The 23,208-nt window shown below is 48.4% G+C and overlaps 2 protein-coding genes across 2 annotated transcripts; one reads left to right on the top strand and one right to left on the bottom strand.

Annotated features, from left to right (window-relative positions):
• Positions 1-102: 102 nt before the first annotated feature.
• MRPS7 (mitochondrial ribosomal protein S7) lies at positions 103-3,866 on the bottom strand. Its single transcript, XM_063408994.1, has 5 exons — positions 3,740-3,866; positions 3,076-3,267; positions 2,721-2,784; positions 1,667-1,834; positions 103-828 (listed from the first exon to the last, which is right to left on the bottom strand). The coding sequence occupies exons 1-5, from the start codon at positions 3,793-3,795 to the stop codon at positions 607-609; spliced, it is 702 nt and encodes a 233-aa protein (XP_063265064.1). The 5' UTR covers positions 3,796-3,866; the 3' UTR covers positions 103-606.
• On the top strand, positions 3,853-23,056 carry GGA3 (golgi associated, gamma adaptin ear containing, ARF binding protein 3). The gene is made up of 17 exons (XM_063408991.1): positions 3,853-3,958; positions 9,342-9,426; positions 9,839-9,914; positions 10,394-10,492; positions 11,283-11,406; positions 12,195-12,298; positions 12,813-12,893; positions 13,823-13,960; positions 14,932-15,013; positions 15,469-15,582; positions 16,510-16,773; positions 17,332-17,399; positions 17,787-18,109; positions 18,562-18,827; positions 19,009-19,178; positions 19,500-19,610; positions 20,796-23,056. The coding sequence occupies exons 1-17, from the start codon at positions 3,919-3,921 to the stop codon at positions 20,904-20,906; spliced, it is 2,256 nt and encodes a 751-aa protein (XP_063265061.1). The 5' UTR covers positions 3,853-3,918; the 3' UTR covers positions 20,907-23,056.
• The last annotated feature ends 152 nt before the right edge of the window (positions 23,057-23,208 follow it).

The raw sequence follows: 23,208 nt of genomic DNA on the forward strand, positions 1-23,208 counted from the left end.
AAGGCTGTGATAACTCAGTGTTTGCTCCAGTCTAGGGCCTCAGGGCTTTACACAAACAGGCCAGCTGGAGCAACAGAGAAAAAGGTCTGGAATCAGGAAACCTTTCCCATAAAACTGGTTTTATTTTGTCAAAATTCCCATCAAATCTGTGCAGACGATGTTCCTGATGACCAAAACTAAAAATCAAAAAGGGCCTTTTATTGCCTGTTGTACCAAGCCCTGTAGAAGAAGATCCACCTCTGCTCTTAGCTCTGCAGCCAAAAGCATTGCTGATTTGAAGAGCAGAGAGACTTTCAGATCCCCAGGAAACAGGTAAGTGGAAGATGGTTTTGTTTAGCATTGCTGTAAGAAAAACATCTAAGGCTTGTCTTCACAGGGAAAGGATTATGAAATAACTGGAGCAGCCCTGCTGGGGCTGCTAACTCAGATTCCCCCTTCCCCCATCCAAACAAGCACAAAGAAAAAAGAACCTCGTGAGGATGGTGTGAGCTTTCCCTGGGTTAGATCAGAAGCTGCCTGCAAGGGACATTCCACCTTTGCCACTCCCAGGCTGGCAGCCCTGGGGCTGTGCTCCCCTGGCTGTGGCAGCGTGCCCCACGCAGGGTCCTACCACCAGCGGAAATGGGCGTAGGCCCGGTTGGCCTCTGCCATCTTGTGCAGGACGTGCTTCTTCTTGATGACGGGCCCCTCGTTGTTGAAGGCCAGCAGCAGCTCCTGGCAGAGCTTTTCTGGCATCAAGGTGCGGCGGTGCTTGTTCTCCCTGCACTCGGTGATCAACCACTTCATGGCCAGGAAGCGCTTCCGATTGTCCGTCAGCGGGACGGGCACCTGCGGAAGGGTGAGCCAGGGATCAGCAGCCTGCTCCTCCCCGGAGCCACACAGCACCAGCTGCACTGCAGCTGTTCACTGGGCTGCTCTCTGCAGCTGAGCCCTGCCAGATCCCCTGCTCTGTCCCTACGAACTGGCCACTGCTGCCAAAATGGAAGTTCTGGCCTGTTTGGGAGCTGGTCCGGGCTGGTTTGGGTCAGTAGAGATGGGAGATGGTCACCCCATCTCTGCATTGAATGCAGAAAAGTCACAGTCACAGCATGGTTTGAGTTGGAAAGGACCTTAAAGATCATCTCATTCCAAATGCCTCCGTATCTCACCTCTCCTTCAGGCCCCAAGGGTTGCAGAGCCTGCACTCAGAGACAGATTCTGCTCATGTTTTAAATATCCCACTGGATCTAGGTGACCCATTTTGCTACACTGACCTGCCCCAGGGGTTTGGGACCTCTCCCCAAGCAACACAGTGCAGTGGAAAGGATGGGACTGGGAGTCCAAAGATTACCAATTTTTTTGCTGCTGGTCTCTGCCTCTTTGGAAAATACTTGCTGTGTATTTCTCCTCACATCTAATCAGTCAGAGAACCAGAGACTGCTGCTGATTAATGGCTGGACTTGATTGATCTTGGAAGTCTTTTCCAACCTTAATGATTCTGTTACAGGGCAAGCACAATACTCAGAGGTGGGTGATTTTGGACAGTTTCTAGGGACTGTTTTATTCCAGATTGCAAAGTGGCTCTTTCAAAGGAGAGATGATCTTGAGCTGATGAGCTGGACACCAGTTCATCTGCCTCTCTAGTTAATTGTCTCCCCACCAGATGTGCTCCCAGGCCCCCTTTCACCTGGTAGGTTTTGCCTCCTCTGGTGATGCTGCTGAGCCCGATGATGGGCTGGCAGTTCTTGAGAGCCTGGTGGAAAATGACGTAGGGGTTGCATTCAATTGCCTCCTTCTCATTTTCTGGAGCTTTGTGGTACTTCTCCAGCTGCTTCCTTTTAATGGCCTCCAGAGTCTTGGAAGAAAGAAGACAAACAGAACAGATGGATTTTCCCACTCCCTGAGGTTACATCACTTTTACAGGCACCCCATTTTCACGTGAGCAGCTGGTCCTCCAGCCCCAGAGGCAAAAGACCCATTCTTAAATTCTTTAACTCAAGCCTTACTTCACCTCTTGCACCTTTTCAGTCTCTTTTATCAGTCATTGCATTTCGGATGAGAGGGATGAGGAGCACAAACCTGGGCCAGGGAAGGGCAGGGACAAAGTGGAACCAGGGACAGGGGTCTGTGCACTGAGCATCCTCTCCTGGACTCCAGAGCCCAGAGCCCTGTGCTTTTCTGTAACAAGGTATCAGCAGTTAACTGGGAACATTTGGGCAAAATGTGTTCCTGTTTCAAGGGGTTTCAAGGGTGGAACAGACCAGATGGGGCCATCAGTTAATTCCAGTTGCTGTGGGTCAGGGCAGGCTCAAAGCTGTGTCACATAGGTGACATATCTGTGGGACTTGAAGGGCAAGTTGTACAGAGGGTAAGGCATGACAGAGAGCTGCAAAGATGATCTTTAATGAAAATTATGCTTTTTTAAGGGTATTCTCTGTGTTTATGCAGTACAAAAGGACACAGGGATACTGAAGAATGGAAAGAGAAAGTTCTCCATGCAGCTGTCACCTGCTGGTCTGTGAGCTAACGAGGCTGGGGCAATGTACATTTTATCAAACAAATCATGGTTTATCAGAGGAATCATGCTGTGAGCAACATGCAGCAGAGCAAAACAATCAGGGTGACAGAGATGGACCACCTGAGTTCTGGTAATTCCAGTGGGTTTGACATACCAGCCTTCCATTTTGTCTAGTTTTAACATAGTAGAAGTAAGAATAGTAAGAAGAAACATGAGTTCTTACCTGAGACATGAGGCTTCTGGCCAGCACTTTATTTCCACTCTTCATCATCATATTGGTGAATTTACTGTAAACACAAAATCAAATAGGATCTGATATGAATTCTTTATTTTGTCACAGAAATAAGCCCCCCACCCGCATCCCTTTGTGCTGTTCCTATGGTTAAGTGTGGCTGCTGCCACATCTGCAATAATTATTTCTAATCACTGAAGGGCAATGGACTCGTTGATAGGAAAAGATTAACCCAGGATATAGGGATTGTAACAAAAGGTGATGTGCAGCCAGCAGGTGAAGGTAGAGGAGGGCAGCACAGCTCCCAGGCATTTTTGAGAGAGAAGGAGCTGCTGCTTTCTCTGACCTGACCATGGGGTCGCTGAACACGGAACTGGAGAGAGTGGGAGGAGCAGCTTTGATGAGTCGAACAGCCTTAAGCTCCATTTGCTCCCTTTCCTCCTCAGTCAGCTCCTCCAAAGGTTTCTGATACAATTCTGTTTTCGCTTCAGGCTCCAGGTAGCTGTGGTCGTAGCGGCTCCACCTCACCGGCATTATCCTGCAAGGACAGAGACAGCGCTGTGCCGCGGCAGGAGGCACACAGATGTGGACAGATGTGGACAGAGGTGAACACGTCTCACAAGGACACGCTAGATGCGAGAGGCGTGGCGTGGCAGAGGGGCGAGGAGCCCGGTGCGGGATTCTGTCCCTGTTTTCACTGCTCCCGTGGCCAGGCATTGCGCGGGGGGAGTCACCATCCCTGGGGCTGGGGTTTAGGGATTAAAACGGCAGCGTTGCGTGCACGGTCGGACTGGATGACCTTAAAGGTCCCTTTCAACCTTGACAGTTCTACGCCTGTACGAGCCCGGCACAAACAGGCGGGCGACCTGTCCGTGCGCTCCCTGTGCGACGCGCACCCTCCCCGCGCCCCTCGTGTGCTCCCTGCGAGCCGCCCCCGGCCTCCCCCCGTGCTTCCCGTGTTCCGCAGTGCGGAGCAGCCCCGGGAGCCCCCGGCCCCTCTCGCCGCTCACCGGGGCAGCCAGGCCCGCAGCCGCCGGCCCAGCCCCGCCGCGCTGGGCGCCGCCATCTTCCCTGCGCGCGCCGCCGCGAGGGGCGGGGCCTGCCCGGCTGGGGCGGGGTCAGAACAGGCCCCGCCTCCCTCGCGCGGCTCTCGCGCGGGCGGGGCGGGGCCCCGGGTCGCTCCGGCAACATGGCGGAGGCTGAGGGGGAGAGCCTGGAGTCGTGGCTGAGTGAGTACCGCGGGCGCGGGGGCACCGCCCGGCCCCCTCCGACCCCCTCTGACCCCCGGCACCGCTGCCCGGCGGCCCCTTAGCCGGTCCCCAGCTCCTCCCTGCAGCCGCCGCTCGCCCGGCCCCGCCACCCCCTCAGCCGGGCAGGAGCCCCGGGGAGGCCGGGGGGTGACAGCGCCTTCGGGGCGGGTTGGCGCAGCCCCCCGGGCACGGGGAGTTTCAGCACACCGGGCTCGGGGTCTCAGCAGCCCGAGGATTTGCATTCCCGGGGGAAGGGCCGGGCCGCCCCTCCCGGCGGTCACCTCGGTGTGGGGCGCGGCAGCGGGGGGGGCCCGTACCGGCTCCCCGTGGGAGATGGGGGCAGCGGGCAGGGCTGCGGCTCGCCTTGCTCAGCACCTGCCAGGCTGACGCTTATTCTTGTCCATAAAGGGTCAAGGTTCTTGTCCATGCTTCCTGTCTGTCCCTCCCGTCTCTTCCTTTGCCTGGGTTGTGGCCCGCCGAGTGTACAGCCTGAGTGCTGTTCGTGAGGTTCAGAATTGTGGGGTTTCCCAGATGAATTGTATTCATTTGTTACACAACTGTGATTTTCAAGCAGACAAATCCTGCTCTGTGCCTGCCTGAAGTTTCAGGGTAGTTGTGGCCATCCATTCCGTACAGGCTGGAATGTATCAAAACCCTTTGTCAGGATAAGGTACCTTAAACGCTGACAAAAGTTAGAGGGGACAAACCCCGCTGTTTGTTGATGCCCAGCCCCTGCTGGGTGTCCCCTGCCTGTGTGTCTGTCCCTGCTGCCCGTGTCATTTGGGCTCTGGCACAAAACAGAACACTGGGATGTGATTCCTGAATGAATCAGTCATAACTGTAATTATTTTTCATATATTCCACACACAGGAGCTCCTGCTGCTGTCCCTGGCAGGCCATGATGCACATCATAGCCTGTTGCCTAGATTTTCTTCTTCTTTTTTTAATAATTGATTATGGCAGCAAGTGGAGTTCCAGCTAGTCAGGCACTGGGCAAACAGCAGAAGATGGTCATTACCCCAAATACCTCAGAGTGCAAATCCTCTTACCTTGGAGCTATCCTTCCATAAACGAGACTAGATACTTCTCCTTTTTCTTGGTATTTTTTATATAAAATTCAAACATGTACATGCTGTCATGATCTGTTATATGAGTTACTAGCTGAAAGATGTTTTCAGCTCTTCTCATTTTAGCTCAGTCCCTTCTGTCCCCTCACCGGTTTTCCTTCCCCTCTGAACTCCCACAATTTGTCAATATCTTTTGTTGCAGCCTGTGAGACACAAGAAGGAACACCCACATCCCTTCCTCGCAATCTTCCTCTGAGGAGAGCTGACTCACTCAGTTCAGTTTGTGTGTGAAAATATCTTTAGTAGGAAGGATATTTTGGGTTGTAGAGCCTGGAATGCTTCCCGACTGCTTGTTTTGTGGGGATATTTTTTAATTGAGGAAGTTAAGGGAGAGGTGATGTGTCCTTGGCCAGGGGGCTAAAGGGAAGAGCTGGAAAGGCCTTGCTCACTGTGAGAAGCATTGCAGCGAGCCCGATTGCAGAGGGGCACACATTTCTCAAGGCTTGAGTGCTGCTCTGATGTAGGAGGATGCTTTTATGCCAGGTCACTGCTACAGGGATCGCTGCTGCTGTGGCTGTATCGCCCCTCCCATCGTGGGGAGCGCGGAGCCTTCCGTGCCCGGGAGGTACCGCTGGGGCCGGGCAGGCAGCGCTGCTGCAGCTCCCGCCTTTCACCTGCCCTCCCGAGGGGTTTTTTCTGTAATCGTGCCAAAGCCGTGGCTAATGCCAGCCTTGAGGGTGTGCCATGCTGCGCCCTTCCCAAGGGAACAGCTCGGCAGCACAGCCAACTTCCCAGCCTCGAGAAGGTGGAGAATTTCTTACTGAAAATGTTTGGGTTTTTCCCTGTGGTGGTGTGCAGTCTCCTGCTGCCCTGCCTCTGGCATCAGGTGGAGTCACAGACCCATGAAGTAACATCATTCTCGTGTCCTGCTGCTGCAGTGAGAGCTGCACCTCAGCCTGGGATGATTTGGCATCTGCACGTCGTGCCTCATTCCAGGCAGCTGCCATGAGAGAAGGTGATCCTTCCTGTCCCCCCCTGGCTGGCAGGCTCTGCTTCTCCTCTCAGCTGAAACAGAAGAAGGTTAGGAGATAATGTCAGTTGTACAAACACAACTGGAGCCTTTGCAGCCAATGCTGCTTTTTCTGCTGCATCCAAAAGGAAGCTTCTTGTATCCCACTCATGTCAGGCTAAGGCAGTGTTCCACTGTGGAACAGATGCAAATGGATAAAATATTATAATTGTCTTAATTTCTTTTTTCCTTGGTTTTTCTGGCTCAGCATTCTTTTCTGCTCAGGACTGCAGAGTCTGACTGTTAGACTGGACATGCCTGGGCACGGAATCATAGGATAAGCCTGACCTGGGGAAACTCTTTATTAGGCTTTTGGCTCATCTCAGTAGAGAAGTGAACCTAGCAAAACAGGAGCCTTCATTACCAGCCAGTTATGCTCTGTGGTTCTCTTCATTCTAGCTGCTCTGTGGTTCTCTGCATTCCAGCATCGTTTCTCTCTAGAGAAAACAAACACCTTTGTTTTGTATCTAATTATTAATCTGAATGTGCCCTCATTAGCATTTCAGTCTGGCAGAGCACCTGATGGCTGAGTGCCTCTGATACTCAGGGTGGGTGTGAAGCTGCTTTGTTTGTCCTAAGCACATTAAAAAAGCTGAAAACTGAGACAGAAATGGTGGCAGGACAGAGGTAGTGCCAAGGTTTCAGTCCCAGATTGCTAGTTTAGATTCATGTGGTTGCCAGTGTGAAATGGGATTTTCAGGAGGGGACCAGGTGGACAAGTGTCTCTGGAATAACTGGTACCAAAAGGGCCTTGGTTGGCAGTTTCAACAGAAGAGCCAAGGACTTGATATTCCAGAGCACCAACTCTTCATCCTGGAGTGAATCCTTTCACATAGGGGTTGAAGCAGCATACATATTATATATTTGTTTGTTTGTTTTTAATATCTATAAAATTATAAAGCAGCCCAGATGAGCTCCTTGCCCACATTTTAAGCATTCTGCGTAAAAATAAAGAGGATTTTAAGTCACAGCTTGATGGATGTGACACAGCTTGCTGTAGGGCTGGAGAGGTGAAGTGAGGTGATTCCGCTCCGCTGGGATGCTGAGTCCGTGTGGCTGTGCTGAGCCTGGGAACAGCTATCCATGCACCCCGTGGTGTTGTGTCATGCCAACACATCAATCTCCAGAGCCAGGGCAGGGCTTGTGATCAAGCCCATTAACTTTTATGAATCGAGGTTTCATATGGAGGTTTTATGGATGTTGGAAAGAGGGAGTTTCTTCATGTGGAACAGCACTTCCCTTTGGCAGTCGCTCTCTCCTTCTGAGACTTCACTGTCTTTGTGTGAGAGCTTTTGCAGAAAAAAATTAGGGGAGTCTGAGAGCATGAAATAATCCAGTGTCATTGCAAAAAGTTGTTGGAGATATTTGGAACAGCTTTAAAATTAACACTTTGAACATGGAAATCTTAGTTACATTTTCCTGTTTGTAAATGTAAAATGATGTACCACATCATTTTCTTGACTTCAGAATATGCAGCCAACAGAGTCCAACTGGTTGTGTGTCCTTATCTGTTTGTGCTCTTGCTGCATTTATTAAGTAAATTCCCTTAATTCCAGCCAGGAGCTGGGTGTTTTTCATCCAGGCCTGCTGAGCACAAGAGGTGCTTTGGAGCACCAAACCACCACAGTGCTTGTGACTTGCATGAAGAGGCTTTAGATTGTTGTAAGTCCATGGTTTTGTGATGTTCATCACTTGGAAATGTGGTAATAAGGTTTAGGTGCCACATGTTTGGAACAGTTGTTCGGCTCTGCAGGAGGAGTCTTTTAAACAGAGCTCCCTTGAATCTCTTGAGTTTAAGACCAGCCTGGTAGCTCAGCGAGTTCTACAGGATATTATCTTGCAGTTATTCCTCCCTGGCTGCTGTCTTCTGCTTATCCAGGGTCCCATGAAGGTCAGCAGTGGGCATAGAGATTCACCTGTGGAATATTTTAGCATGCAAGCCATGGAAAAATTTACTTGCTTTACAAGTATCATTCAGTGAGGAGGAAAACCTGAGCAACCCTTGCAGGATGTGCACAGTAAGAGGGCTGAGGTGCACTGGGAAAGGGGGGGTTTGCAGTAGATGCCTGACAGCTGGTTTTAGCTGTCTCTGGAAAGCTAAAAAGTTATGTTTTAATGATGATAAAAAATGACACTTGATAATGCAGCATGTGTTTGTTTTGTTATGCTTCCCTCTGAGATGAAAGTACAGGGATATGTGCTGGGTTTTTTCCTGCCCTTCATCCCCTGCTCTATACTATCTGACTAAGCAATATTTAATGTCCTAAACCTCTTTCCATTATATTAAAATTTTTAGGAAGATTTCTTAAATACCAGCTCTTAGATATATAGGGACAGGTACAGTGCATTGTTTCTTCCCTTACAAGAAAGAAAACCCATCATGTCTGATCATCTTGGCTGGAAAATTAGGTTAAAGCAAGAATCTGATCTCCTGTAAATTCATTGCTGCATCAGGGTTAAGTGAAATACATGGAGAAGATGCATTCCTAACCAAAGAGATGCTGACAGCCTCAGTGCCCTGCAATCAGTACAGACAGTGAGGTCCTGCTGCTAAGGGAGGATCCTTCAGGAGCCTGAAACAGCCCTGTCTGTAAAGCATTCATCCCTTGGCTTCAGCATGTAGAATTTGAGTTCCTGCTCAGGTGCAGCCTGCAGTGTTTATTACTTGCAAGAAGAACTCCATGTGTAATAATAAATTTCAGTTCATAAATCCCAGGAGGAATGCTGAGGAATCAATCAAATCAGCTGGCACTCCAAAAGCAAGTGCTAATGCTAAATGACTGATATTAAACATCTGATGTTCCAGCTCTTGCTTCTTCAAAATTTCCAGGGAATACAAAAATAATTTCATATGTAGAAAGTGTGAGGGTTTAACCTTTAAAGAGTTTAATGTTACATCCAAATAGAAAGAGACAGCGTTTCAGGCAGAGGAAACTGTGAGCTGAAATATTTTATCCTGTGCTCTCCTTTAGGATGTGGGAATAGCCTGTCTCTAAATACTTGAGATTTGGCACCTGTTTCCTTTGGAAAGCAGTGGTTCTTAGTGGATGTTTGGATGTCTCAGCTTGGACACACCCTTTTCCCTGAACAGACATACCATGTATGAACTTCCTGCTCCTTTTTTAGAGCTGGCAATAGATGTCAGATGCTTTTCTCTAGGAAATGTGTGACCTTTAATAGTCTTTCTTCTCTTGGTTGGTAATATGTTCTCTTTCCTTTGCCAAAGATAAAGCCACCAACCCATCCAACAGGCAAGAAGACTGGGAATACATAATCGGATTCTGTGACCAAATCAACAAGGAGCTTGAAGGGTAGGTGTCCCAAAGTGCTCTAGACTTAATAAATTAATGTTCACAGTTTAAAGTGTGAAATTTCATTATCAAACATTTACATTATTTTTTTATATATACTGATATCACAAGGAGGAGCTGGCTACAACAGAGAGAAGATGCTGCCTCTCCTGTGAAAGGCAGCATGGCTAATCCAGACTGAGCTCTGGGAAACTGGGAATTCTCAATCTGCTGCTAGTTTCAGGTTCTGTAGCTCCAGGGTCCTCATCTGGCCCAAATTATTCCATTTGCCAATCTGTAAAATGGGGTTATCACTGATAGTGCTGGTGGGGCTTCTTATCTTTAAAATCTTCACTTGCAAGATGCTTTGTTTAAACAGCAGAATTTGTGAAAGTGTGAAAATCCTCTGTGGTGTTTACCTGCTCTGTTCCAGGCCGCAGATAGCTGTGAGACTCCTGGCTCATAAAATCCAGTCCCCACAGGAATGGGAGGCAGTGCAAGCCCTGACAGTAGGTAGTCCTTACCCCTCCTCCTAAATCCAGGCAATATCCTATTGCAATCCAGGCATCCTATATCCTATTGCAATCCAGGCAATATCCTATTGCATCCCCTGGGTGGAACAGAGGGCACAGGGTGTGTCCAGCTGGGGCTGAGTGCCCTGATCCCTGGGAAGGAGCAGTTCCATCCCTAAAGTGTCCAACAACTCTGGGTTAGTTTAAGCTGCTTTCCTTTGTTATCTTCAGACAAGATTTGTGTTTGTTGTTGAGGCCAAGTATTGAGATAACACAGACCCAGATACCCCTGGCTGAGGGTTGGACACCGGCCTGCCTTGATGTGTCATCCCTACAGATGAGAGATTGATGTCCCCATGGAGCAGGAATACTTGTCTCACTGACAAGGGCCCTTCACCTCCCCTCTAAGCTGAACACACACTGTTATTGGAGGGTTTTGGTGTTGCTTTCAGCCCGTTTCTGTTCCTTGAATGCAGGTGCTGGAAGCTTGTATGAAGAATTGCGGGAGAAGATTTCATAATGAAGTTGGGAAGTTTCGCTTTTTAAACGAGTTAATAAAAGTTGTGTCTCCAAAGGTTAGTCCTTGAGCCTTACAGCTGTAGCTGCTTTTTGTTTGACCTCTGTAAGCTACAGGCAGCATTCAAAACATTTACAGTGTTCTCTTTGGCTCATTACACTTTTTAGTCTGTATTCAAGAGCATTTGCTAGCTAAGCTCTTGTTGTTTGGATTTTTTTTAATGCCTTACTAAATTTCACAGGAATTTGTATTAATTTGCTGTCACTATGCAGCCTCTGGGTTGTTCTAATTCAGGTAACTCAAGGGCTTCTAAAACTTGGGCTGTGTTGTTTTAAAAAACAAAACTCCAGTGATGGTGGAAGAGAAATGTGATGCAGAGGTTAAAACAAGAGGTTTGACAACACTCCACGGAGTTCTAGTCCTCATTCTGCTGACCTGCTGTGTAAGGAGTGCCAGGCTAAGTCCTTCAACATTCATGATGAGTTTAATGTGCTGAAAATCTTCCCTGTGGTGTGATTGATGCAGCAATGCATTCCCATAGTCTTTCCCATAAGACAGAGGAGGGGGTGGTTCTCTGTATTGCTGTAATTTTTAAAATAGCAAAATCCTGGAGCCAGCAGAATAGCTGTTTTTTTTTTTTTTTTGCTGAAGATAATCACAAAGCTTCTCTTCACTGTTATTTCAAATCTATTAGAGGAGTAATTTTTCCTCCTGGTGAGATGTACCTTAGATTATCTTGGAACTTGGATCATACACCTTTGAATGTATTTCACAGAGCTTCCACAGAGCTTTATTTTTAAAGAGAGATTAAGAACATGAAGATTTTGGATCTTTTTTCCCACACTTAGTACCTGGGAGACCGAGTCTCAGAGAAGGTGAAGTCCAAAGTCATTGAACTGCTGTACAGCTGGACTATGGCATTGCCAGAGGAATCCAAAATCAAGGATGCCTACTACATGCTGAAGAGACAAGGTAGGGAGTCAAATGCTCGCTCATGGGTTCTCTCCAGCCTGGGCTTTGAGCAAGAGTGTCACAAAATATCCAGCTTCTAGTTAAATGGGGTCAAGGCAAGCTCTGAGGGGAGATGGAACAAGGGAGAAATTCTCTGAAAAGCTTTTCGTTTTGTGTAAATGCCTTGGGCAGGGTTGGGTTGACTCTGTTAACTAAATTAGTGAAATACCTTGCAAATACTTTGTTTTGGTTTGAAGGGCCTTTTTAAGGTTCTTCTTTTTTTTTTTTTTTTTTTTTTGTGGAAGTAGTTATTAGATTATTTGAACAAGTCTAATTTAAAGTGAAATAAGAGCTTCCAAGTAGCTTTTTGTGTTCTTTTAACTAAATGGCTTTGCAGCTTTTCCTTTAGTTCAGCTGACACACATTTCTTGTGTAGGCACAATGAATAAAACTCTGTAGCTTCACAAGAAAAATAGATTCCATGAAAGCTCTGGAAACCATCCTGTCCTATTAGGACACACAGATTGCAAGTCATTACTGTCCCTTGCAGCACTGTGGATGGATAAACTAAAGGCTGAAAGGGGCTGAAGATGGTTCCTCCCCTTCAGGGGGAGAGTTTTAGCTCATGTTGTGGGGTTGGGAGAACATCCAGCTAAAAGTCAGCTGAGGGATTTGGATGTGTTGTTCACTGGAACAGCGGGGCAGTGCCAAGGGCAGGTGTGTGTTGGCTTTGACAGCCTGGGAGTACCTGTGTGCCCTGCCTGTGTGAGTGTGTGTGTGCTGACCCCCTGTTCCCTTCCTGCCTTCAGGGATTGTCATGTTTGACCCCGTGATTCCTGCAGACAGAACACTGATCCCTTCCCCACCGCCTCGTCCCAAGAACCCCGTGTTTGATGATGAGGAGAAATCCAAGGTACAGTAAAGACTTGTGTCAAAATCACTCATGAAAAGTGAACACTTGGTGCACATTTAGAATAAGGAAGCAAAGTATAATGATGTGTGTTTTATTTTGGGGAGGGATGGTCTGTACTTCTGCAGGGTTCACTGCTTTGTCCACCTGCTGAACCTAAAGTTCCAGTTCTTGTCTGTGTTACAATTATGGTGTTACTTCTGTTAACGTGCCATCCTACTGAAGTACTGGAAAGCAGAGAATGTTTCACACACAGGAGGAAAAATAATGTATAGGAAGAATAACTATCTCGTGCCAGAAGTCTCTGAGATTTCAGAGTATGTCCTGTGTAAAAGCAGGAATGCAGGAACTCACATAGATAACAAACTCTAAATGACTCCTGCTGTAGTCTCTGTAACTATGGAAGCTTTGTAATACTGGGATGTATACCTTTTCCCCTGAATTGTTCATATAGATTCCTTTCCCTTTGCACAAGGGTCTTTATTTGTTTCCTGACTATCATCTTCTTGTCTTTCAGCTTCTAGCCAAGCTGCTGAAAAGCAAAAACCCAGATGATTTACAAGAGGCCAACAAACTTATAAAATCCATGGTAAAAGAGGTAAGAAATTCCTGAAATTCCTGTAGGATTGCTTCAGCTCAGCAGTCTGCTTTCCAGGATTTAAGCAATTTGACCTCAAATGGTGGAGAGCTTAGGATTTGGTCTCTAGCTTGTACCTAGGAGATGTTTGTGTCACAGAAATGTCCACAGTTGGTGTCTCTGGTGGAGGATGGGGCAGGAATTGAATGTCTCTTGTTGTAATTAACCACATTCCCATCATTCAAAGTGGGATTTCAAGGTTTGGTGGGAGCATCATGGTACCACCCCTGGATGCTGAGGACTGAGTCACTGGACTGGCTCTTCTCACAAACAAGTTCATGGAAATGCCTTCCTGTCTGTAGAGCTGTGCTGCATCCACCCATGGCAGTCATTCCAAACTCTGGAGTCCAGGAAATGACTCACTGGGATCCTGGCAAATAAAAGGATACCTCCTGGACTGTAGGGGTTGTGTAGGTTACCAGGATATTTCCTTCAAGCTCCTCTTGTCCCCAGGGCAGACTCTCCTGCATCTTCAGTTGGAATCTCCAATCAGAGAGGGGTGGACATTTTCCACCAGTGTGCTTGTTGTTCCTAGTAAATGTTTTGCTTCAAACACATCTCTTTTGTTCAATGGCATCAAGTGAACAAAAATAAATCTTCTGAAAAGGTCAGAAAGAAACTTCTGGGAACATTTTAGTGGTGTAATTATACACTGAAGTCTGTTTAATGAGACTTTTTGGAAATCTGGGGTTTTGCCTGTGATTTCAGAATGGTGGTGAAAAGCAATAAAATAAACAAAGCTTGACATGATTGAAGAAGGGGTTTGTTTGCTTTTTTCTAGCTTAACCTTAAATAGCCATTACTTGACACGTTTGCAGATAATACCTGTGGTTGTGTTCCTGTGAGCTTTTGGGGGGAACCTCACCCTTTCTGTCTGTTCCACCCTGAAGGATGAGGCTCGCATCCAGAAGGTGACAAAGCGCATGCACACGCTGGAGGAGGTGAACAACAATGTGAAGCTGCTGAATGAGATGCTGGTTCATTACAGCAAAGAGGACTCATCAGAGGCTGACAGGGAGCTCATGAAGGTGGGTCTGAGCTGCACCTTCTTCCCAGCAATCCTGGAGTCAGTCCTTTCTTACAGACTTGAGCTTTGCAGAGAATTACAAACACTGCAGTAGGATGGAGAGCAGTGGTGAGAAACAGGAGCAGTTTCTGCAAACAGCAGGCAAGAAAATATCCATGTTTTTAGTGCCTTCCACCAAAATGCTGGGTGGGGAGTAGCTCAGTTTTGTGTATGCTTGAAGTGAGATGCACCTGTTCTCCAAAGATGCAATATGGCAGAACCAAGAAGCTGCAGTTTGTAATTCTGCATCCTATAAGGACACACAGATTGCAGGTCATAACTGTCCCTTGCAGCACTGTAGATGAATAAACTAAAGGCTGAATGGGGCACAAAATAGTCCCTCCCCTTCAGAGGAAGAGTTTTAGCTCATGTTATAGGATTAGAACATCAGCTAAGTGAAAATTGAAACTACCAGCAGGGATGACTTGCTAGGCCCAGAGCCTTTAAGAATCACACACTATCTCATTTAAAAAATTAAACCCACTTATTTTTAACAACAAGGTCTTTAAACAGTGGTAAGATGCTTAAGAAACTTGTTTGTTTCTGTGAACCATTTTGTTGTTGCCACCCTTTTGCTCTGTGGTTGCAGACTCAGTAGTGGTTGCAACACAATTGAAGCCTAATTGCTGAAGCATGGTTCTGCTCTTCCCCAGGCTTTTAGGGACTACTATACAAGGAAGGAACATCTCTTTTGGACTGGAACTTGCCATAAGTGCTGATGTGAGGAAGGACAGAGATGTGTTGGGAATGCAGGTTGTGTTACCCCAAGCTCACACAGGGTTGCTCAGCATTGTGAGCTGGGCACAGAGCTGTCCTGGCTGTGCAGCCACACTGGCACTCAGCATAGTGAGACTGGTCTGTTCTGGGGGTCATTCTGTGCTCCTGGCAGTGGCTCCTGGCTAGTGAAACCCTTTGTCCTAATCTGTCTTCCAGGAGCTCTACGAAAGGTGTGAAACCAAAAGACGGACACTGTTCAAGCTGGCCAGTGAGACAGAGGATAACGACAGCAGTTTGGGTAAACTAAGCCACACTTGTCCTTTTTAAATTGCTTTTGTGCTCCTTGCCTTTGTAAGGGCTCAGTTGTAATGTCATCTCCTCACTCTGAGTTCCTGTTGCTTTGATAAAGGACAATCCTCCCCTTTTTGTGCTTCTCATTTCAGTTCAGGCAAACACTGGATAGTGAAGCTGGTGCTTCAGGAGGGTGGGAGCAGTAATGGAGGGCAGCTGCTGCTTTGGGAGGGGAGGGGAGTTGCTGTGGGGAGCAATCTTTGGGTCTTTTTTTTCTTGTTTGTAGAGCTAGAAAAGGTCAGAGTATTGCTCATAGAAATGTGGCACTGGCAGAGTGATGGAGCTCATAGCCAAATATTCATGGTTTTTCTTGCTGATTATTTAGCTGACAACTCAGCACTCTCAACATTAGTGGGAGCAAAGTGACTAAAGCCTTGGAGGTCATTTTTGTCTCTCTTGTAGGGGATATTCTGCAGGCCAGTGACAATTTATCACGTGTGATAAATTCCTATAAAAAAATAATAGAGGGGCAAGTGATCAATGGTGAAGTGGATCTCCCTGGGATGTCTGTGGAAGGTGAGTTCCTGGGAAGCCAACTGCTTAATTTTTGAATCCTGCAATTCTAAGTCTTTTGAGCAATGTTTCCTGTCTTGTTAAAGTAGCTTTTGATGGTTCTTGTGGCCAACAGTTTGTGAATCAGAGGGGAACAAGAAGGCTGCAGAGCAGTGGATAAATGATTCTGGACAGGAGCAGCAGTGCTGCAGCTTTGCATTCTCCATTGCTCAGTCCATATTATTGAAACCCTCAATGACATCAGTAGCAAATCTGTATGTGAGCAGTGTGTGTGACTGGAAGTTCTCATACATTTTCCTCCCCACATTTGTCCTGTTTCTTAATGGTAATGTGTAAGAAGAAGATAATTTTATCAAAAACACAAGAGCTGAAGAGTAGGAGCTGGACCAGGGGTCCTTTTCCTGGTTTTGCAAGTAATTCCATTTGTGAATTCAGGCCAGTTGTCCACTTTACACTTCAGCTTCACCATGGAAAGCTCTGGACAGGAGTGTGCCAGAATTACCATTTGGGACTCAAACACTTCTGCTGCTGCCTGGCAGCATCTTACTGGGACGAGACTGTTCTAAATATGAAGATTGAGATGGGATGAATTTCCTTCAACTCTCCAGCTGACTGTAGTCTCTGTTTAGTATAATGCCATAGGATCTCCCAAAGCCTCATCTGAGTTCAAAAGATTTTGAAGAGATCATGAATTGTGAAGCACTGGGGAAGGAGCAGTGATTGCAGCAGATTTTCATGTGGAAATTCTTTAAGTGTCTGTGTTAATTTACATAGTCCAGACAGCAAATATCCTTTCTCTGTTACAAAGAACCATAAGCCCTGCTCAGATGAGGATCTAAACCATCTCTCTGCTAATTTCTTCCGCACCCAGGGTTTGCTCTGAGCCTTTTGCCTTCTTTCCTAGTAGTGCTCTTCTCCTGTCTGCTGCAGGGAGTAACTCCACCAATAACCTCAACACCCTCATTGACCTGGCTGGCCCGGAGGCCAGCAGTGCCCCGGCCCCACCCGGCAGCGTGGCAGCAGCGCCCAGCACCGCCCCTGGCCCCGCTGAGATCCCCATCCTGCCTCCTCCTCCTCCTCCCCAGGCGCTGGCACCGCTGCGCAGCAGCTCCCTGGGCCAGGAAACAGCGCCCGCTCAGCAGGGCAGCACCAGCAACTCCCTGTCCCTGCTGGATGAGGAGCTCCTGTGCTTGGGTAAGACACTGGGGGGCTGCAGAAGGGCTGCTCAGCCCATCCTTGCAGAGGTTGCCTCTGCCTTCTCCGTGTTCCTGGATTCCAGGGAACACTCCCTTGCATCATTGTGAATTTTAGACCTGGTCAGTGAGTCAGTGTTAAAATCTCTTCCCAGAGCTTGCTGCAAGAACTGTTTAGTGCAGTTGCAGTCTGATCTCTGGGACTGCTGGGACATGCTGTGTGTACAGGCTGCAGTTTGGGACAGATGCAGCCCTGACTGTGGGGCTGTGCTAAAGAGAGGGGCTGTGCATGGGGGCCTGCAGGATGCTGTCTGTGGAGCCCAGATGTGAACAGCAGAAGGCAGTGCTGATCAGGATGGGTCAGAAGAGCTGTGTGCAGGGCATGACTGTTGGCTGCTGGTGCTGTCAGTCACTTCCTCATCATAGACTTGCAGTCCATCTCAGTGTTTCATCGGGTTCTTTGGCTCTGGCAGAGCTGAATCAAGTTTTGATGGTACTGAAACAGCAGCCAAGGAATGACACTGAATTTATTTTTTCCTCCTGTTGTTTTTCCCTCCAGGCCTCAATGACCCAGCCCCTGCAGCAGGGAAGGAGACCTCAGAAAACAACCAGTGGAGCATGTTTGAGGTACAAAGGAAGAGTCTCAGGGAAGGGGAGGGAGGGAGAGAGTGTCATTGTGGGAGGTCTCAGGACACACTGTCACTTTGGAGAAGCATGTGATCACACACAAAGGCAAAGGGGCTGTCTAGCTTAGCTCTAAAATCTGGGATGGCTTTGTTTAAACACAGTAGCTGTCCCTGAACCTGGCTTTCTCAGTGTCCCATCTGTCCATATGTTAGTCCTTGCTTTGCCTAAATTACAGATTAGATGTAGTCCTGACTTAGGCTGCAGACTTCGCTGCTTGTCACCCAGCCCCTGTTTTTGTATAAACCTCTGTCCCTCTGTAACAGAGCAATGCCATCTCTGCATCAGGGCCAGCAGTGAGTTAGAGCATCTGCCTGTCCTCTCTTTCAGAATGAGCAGTTGGACCTGGATTTCTTTAATCTGAAGATGGTGACTGTTGCTTGCAACCCTGCAGGGAACCCTCTTCTCCATCACACATCTCAGACCACGTGTGGGACATCAGCCACGCTGCCTTCTGCTTTCCCAGCCTCCCAGACTGCTCCCAGCATCCCAGCACCAAGCTCAGCACCCTTTGTATTTCCTGCTGTACCAGCTGCCCCTGCAGGGCCTCCTAAGACTATTCCAGCTGCTCCTGGGTACTTCAGCTCGTCTGTGGGGAGCAACATGTCACATAAGATGGATGCTTTGGGACAGCTCCTTGAAGAAGCCAAAGGGTAACCAAGTCCTGACTTTGCTTTGGCTGTGCAGGTAGAAAGCCAAACTCACTGCAGTGCCAAGTTTTGGGGGTGACTTTCAGCTCTGGTTTGGTAGAAATGTGGGGTTGGAGTTTTTCTTCTCAGAGGTTTCAGTTTACAAACTAATACAAGTTTCCCACTCTGGGAGAGAAGGCAGGCAGAGCACACAGCTGTACTGTTGCCTGATCCAAAAGTGTGGTGTGAAGGGGAACCAGCTGAGGTACAGAGGCCTCGTTTCCTTCCTGACCTCAACCTGACCACCACCCCTGTCCTTGTAGCTCTCCTCATGTGAGACTGTGCAGAGTCACAGACTCCAGCCTGACTCCAGGCTGCTGCTTTCTCCTTGTGATGTGCTGTTATCTCTGGGTATTGGTGAAATTCCTGCTTCACTTCCAGCTCTACTCACCACAGCTTTTCTGTCTCTCTTGCAGGAGTGCCACCCAAAGCATGGCAACACCTTCAGTGTTCCCTGGGGTTACTTTGCCAACCACTGTCACCCCTGCCCCATTGGCAGCGCCTGCAGGGCTGCCAGCCCCTGCCTCTGCAGCCCCTCCAGCTCCCTTCCCAAGCAGCTGCACTGCTGGATCAGGAAGTCCTCTCTTCCAGCCGGCATCATTCCAGCAGCAAGGCAGCCCCATGAAAGCACCTGAAATTTCTTTGGCCAATGTCCATGTTCCCTTGGAATCCATTAAACCCAGTAAGTATTTCAGGTTTTTCACTTTGCTCTGGATATTTTTCAAAGGCAAAGCTTCTTGGCAAAGTTGATGAAATGGAGAGAGGGGATGAGCAGCTCCAGCCCAACATCCCGATGGCCTGACGCTGCCTCAGACCATCTGCTGCACCTGAAGCTGGCTCCCCTCCCTTCTCTCCCGTGGCAGGCAGTGCCCTGCCCGTGACAGCCTACGACAAGAACGGGTTTCGGATCCTGCTGCACTTTGCCAGGGAGTGCCCGCCGGGCCGCTCGGACGTGCTGGTGGTGGTGGTGTCCATGCTGAACACGGCGCCGCTGCCCGTCAGGAACATCGTGCTGCAGGCCGCCGTGCCCAAGGTAGGACACAGGACACAGCATCCGTGGGCTCAGGGGCTTGGGACAGCCTGGTCTGACCTTCCCAAAGGCTCTGCTCTGCCCCTCTCCAGAACACAAAGGTTCTTGTCAGAGGTAGAAAACACTGAACAGGATAAGTCGCGATCTGCCTGTTCCTACTGTGGTTTTAAAGCTGGGCTGGCTCTTGTTCCCTCATCCTCACTTGTGGGTTGATTCTCTTCCATTTGGATGTGTGCTGTTGTCCCCCCAGCCTGTGCATGCCTCCTTCATTGTCCCCAAGGCAGGAGGTCATCTCTGAGGTTCTGCTCTCTATTTCACTTGCAGTCCATGAAAGTGAAGCTACAGCCACCCTCTGGCACTGAGCTGTCTCCGTTCAATCCCATCCAGCCGCCAGCTGCCATCACCCAGGTCATGCTGCTGGCCAATCCTGCAAAGGTGAGAGGGACAGTGGGATTTATCCTGCCCTCTTCAGACACATTTGATACCAGTTGAACTCCGTGGAGGGGTGGGACCAAACATACGAGCAGCTACAGCTCTTTGTTGCCATAAGTTTGGACTTGATGATCTTGGAGGCCTTTTCCAACCTTAATTATGTGTGATTCTAATGTGCCCTCCAGAAATGGTTACCATGTAATGTTGGTGTTCCAGTTCAGGGCTAGGGGAGGCTCTTCCCAACAGTCTTGGGCAAGGAGAGGTGTGAGAAGGGGCAGTACCCTTCTTCCAGCAAAAGGGCAAGGGTCACGTCAGGCTCAGCTTTAAAGGGTAGCAAAGCTGCCTCAGGAGTTTGACTCCCCTGTGCACTGAGCGTGCCTGGCGTAGATAATTATATCAATGCTAAATTAACTGGTGCTATTTTGATGAACCAACAGACAAATGTCAGATCATGTCAGTTCCATCATTTTCTGAGAAGTACTTGTGACCAGGGACTCAATGGGGTTGACACTTTTCTTTCTGCTGATGATGCTGGGAGCATCTGAGAAGCTGTTTCTCCTTGCTGTAGTCACTCATTCAATCAGGCAGCTCTGAAAGCCCAAAGCTGAGGGACTTTCTAATTGTTTGACAAATTCAGATGTTTATACTTGAGAATTACAACAAAAGTGCTCTTCAAGTATCAGCTGAAAGCTCTGAGATAAAAGCATGGATGTCAGAGGGGTTTAAATGTTTGGATGTTTAAAAACTGTGTGGGTACATGAAGGTGCCCTCATTGAAGGGCTGTTTCCATCTCGTGCTTACTGCATAGCAAGGCATTTTTCAGAGCAGGAACTGTTTTATCATCCTCCATGTGATGAATTTAATTTTTGGAACTTTTCCAGCAGCAGTCTTGAGGCTCTCTGGAGAGCAGCTGAGCAGCTGTCCACATCTGTGCAGTCTATGCTCACAGGTCATTGATGCTTTTCTCATTCTGCTCCATTCTAAGCAGTACAAGTTTTTTGGTATAAAAAGTATAAGGTGAATAACTCAGATTTGTAAACAGCTGAACTTAACCTGAGCCCTCTTGCCCCTGCTCTGTACAACAGAAGTCTTGTGCTCTCTGTAGAGCTGTCACAGTGAAGTGTTTTGTTCAGGACTGTCGGGCTGGGACTGTTCTCACATTGCTCTTGGGTTTTGTCTTTCCTGCAGGAGAAGGTGAGGCTGAGGTACAGACTGACCTTCACCCTGGGAGATCAGCCCAGCACAGAAGTGGGCGAAGTGGATCAGTTCCCCCCAGTAGAGCAGTGGGGGAATCTATGACCTCAGGACACTGCCAGAGACTCTGACAGGACCAGGGCAGGATCCCACAGGACTGGAACGGATGTGCCGTGGGGAGGGACACACATGCTATCCACTGGTGATGTTCAGCTTTGTTTACATGTCCTGACCACTCTGCTTGTAGCTTTAGTCCAGAATGTTGTGCCCCACATTTGAAGGGGCCCTGGAACACTTATGCCAAGCATGAACTGAGGGGCAGCCAGTGACAAGCAGTGCTGGCTGCTTTTACCTTGACCTCTGGGTGAATCTGGTTCTATCTTCCACTCTATTAAACTTGAAGTTATTGTATTTTGAGGGAAGACCTGTCAGGAGAAGAGGATTTAGTTGGCTTTTCCTGCACTGCTGTCCAGAGATCCCAACAGGCTGTGGGGTGATGATGCCACGAGCTCAGTGCAGAGCCCTGACAGAGCCCTCCCTAGGACTGACCTCCTTGTGCCGCACGGGCCCGTGAGCATGCTGAGCAATAATGCTGCTCCATGAGGGAATGCTTCCTTTTTTACACTGAAATAGCACTTAGCTCCCTTGCCCCTCTCCTGCCTCATTCCCAAGGGCCCGTGTAAGCAGCCCCTCGCTCTGTGTGTGCCATACTGCTGTATCTTTACTTGTTATATTTATTTTACACTGCTGGCTGCTGCCCCGGGGCACCCATTTGGGGTGGCTGTGGCTGAGTTTTGTCTGCAAATGGTTATACTGGGTTGGGTTTTTTTTGCCTTCATTGCATTCCATAGTGTGGGGAAAAGAGGAAATGCACAGTGAGGAGGAAAGAGGGCTGGAGGGTATTGGTCAGTAGTGGTGGAGGACAGCACCTCTGGAGGACAGAACTGTCTTTACAATCACTAGTCAGGGCCAGTGACTGAATCCAGGGATAAGGAGAGATGCCTCTCACGTCCCCTCATGCTGACAGTGTTACTGGTATAGTCAAATACTGTGTTTTATTGAGCTGAGTACAATGACATACAAGATGTAAATTATAGAGCTGTAGGGTATTAAAACAGAACAAGCAGGCAGTGAAAGGAAAGGCTCCCCTGGGCTGTGATGGGGCATGTGCTGGGTTAATGCCCCATTTTCTTTGTTCCCTGTATTAAGTGGCCAAGTGCAATTGTCCCCACAAAGGGGAAAGCAGTTTTGCTGGACATCAGTGCTAACTGATGATCAGAAGAGCTGATCCCTTAGCTACAACCTCCGAGAAATGAGGTTTATATCCAAACTTGGTTCCAGCAGCCCCTTTCTGCTTCTCAGTTTCCAGTCTCAAGCAGTGCCTCAGTGAGCTCTGAGACAATCTGTTGTAAATTAATGGGAGTTTTTAACACCCATTGATACAAGCATGGAGAGGTGCTTGCTCAGTCCTTGGACACTCAGCTCTGCATTTCCAGCAGGGCTGTCAAATAACAGCTCTTCTCAAACGTGGAATAGGAGCAGCACAGAGAGAAGCAGTACAGAGAGGCTCCTGCCTCACGTAGGAAACCCCACAGGAGAACGTGATGCTGGAATGAAGGGTGGCTGTAAAACCATTGCTGCAAACACAGCTTGCAGTTATTCATAGCTGCATTTTCTTTACTGCTGCACAGTAAAATCCCTAGAGATGAAAAACGGCATTCACAAGCCTGGGACCCTCCTAAGAGGCACCAGGCAGCTGCAGGAGCCCCTGAAGGTGGAATCCAAACTTGTCCTGGTCTGAAGCTTGTGGAGACCTCAGCCTTGTCAGCTCCCTCATGTAGAAGGCAGGGAGAGGGATGGGTTGTTTGGATCCTAAAGAAAGCTGCTTTAAATTGATGGACTGGGAGATAAGGGACAAGGAGAGAATTCTTTCTGCCTCAGATAGGTTCTTGCCAGCACTTTAGACAGAGCAGGCATGGGGGCAGTGCCTGGCTGGTGTCTCCTGAGGAGCAGGGTCACCGCTGCCCTGCACAGGGGTCTCACTGTGACTGGAGGAAGGCAGGAGAGCGCAGGTGCTGTCTGTGAACAGCAGCAGCCATGGACAGGCACCAGTCATACTGCACTGGAAATTAAACCATGAATGTTCCTTGTCTGTAGGGTGAGGTTCCTGCTTCATCCCCAGCACTCCTACCTGTACATACATCTCCAATGCGTTTGTGCTGCTGCATGTTGAATAAATCTTTTTCCCTACCTGGCTCTGTGCTGGCCCTTTCTCGTGATGGCTGCTGCAGGGCACTGCTGCTTCTGGAAAGCCTCAAACTATCGACTACCTTCCTAAGCACAAACAGAGAGACTGCTGTTTCTAAAACCCTACTGGTTTTAGAGGTGGCCATCATTTCAGTTCTGG

This window comes from Prinia subflava, chromosome 12 (genome assembly GCF_021018805.1).
Source record: "Prinia subflava isolate CZ2003 ecotype Zambia chromosome 12, Cam_Psub_1.2, whole genome shotgun sequence".
In the NCBI taxonomy this organism is placed as follows: domain Eukaryota; kingdom Metazoa; phylum Chordata; class Aves; order Passeriformes; family Cisticolidae; genus Prinia; species Prinia subflava.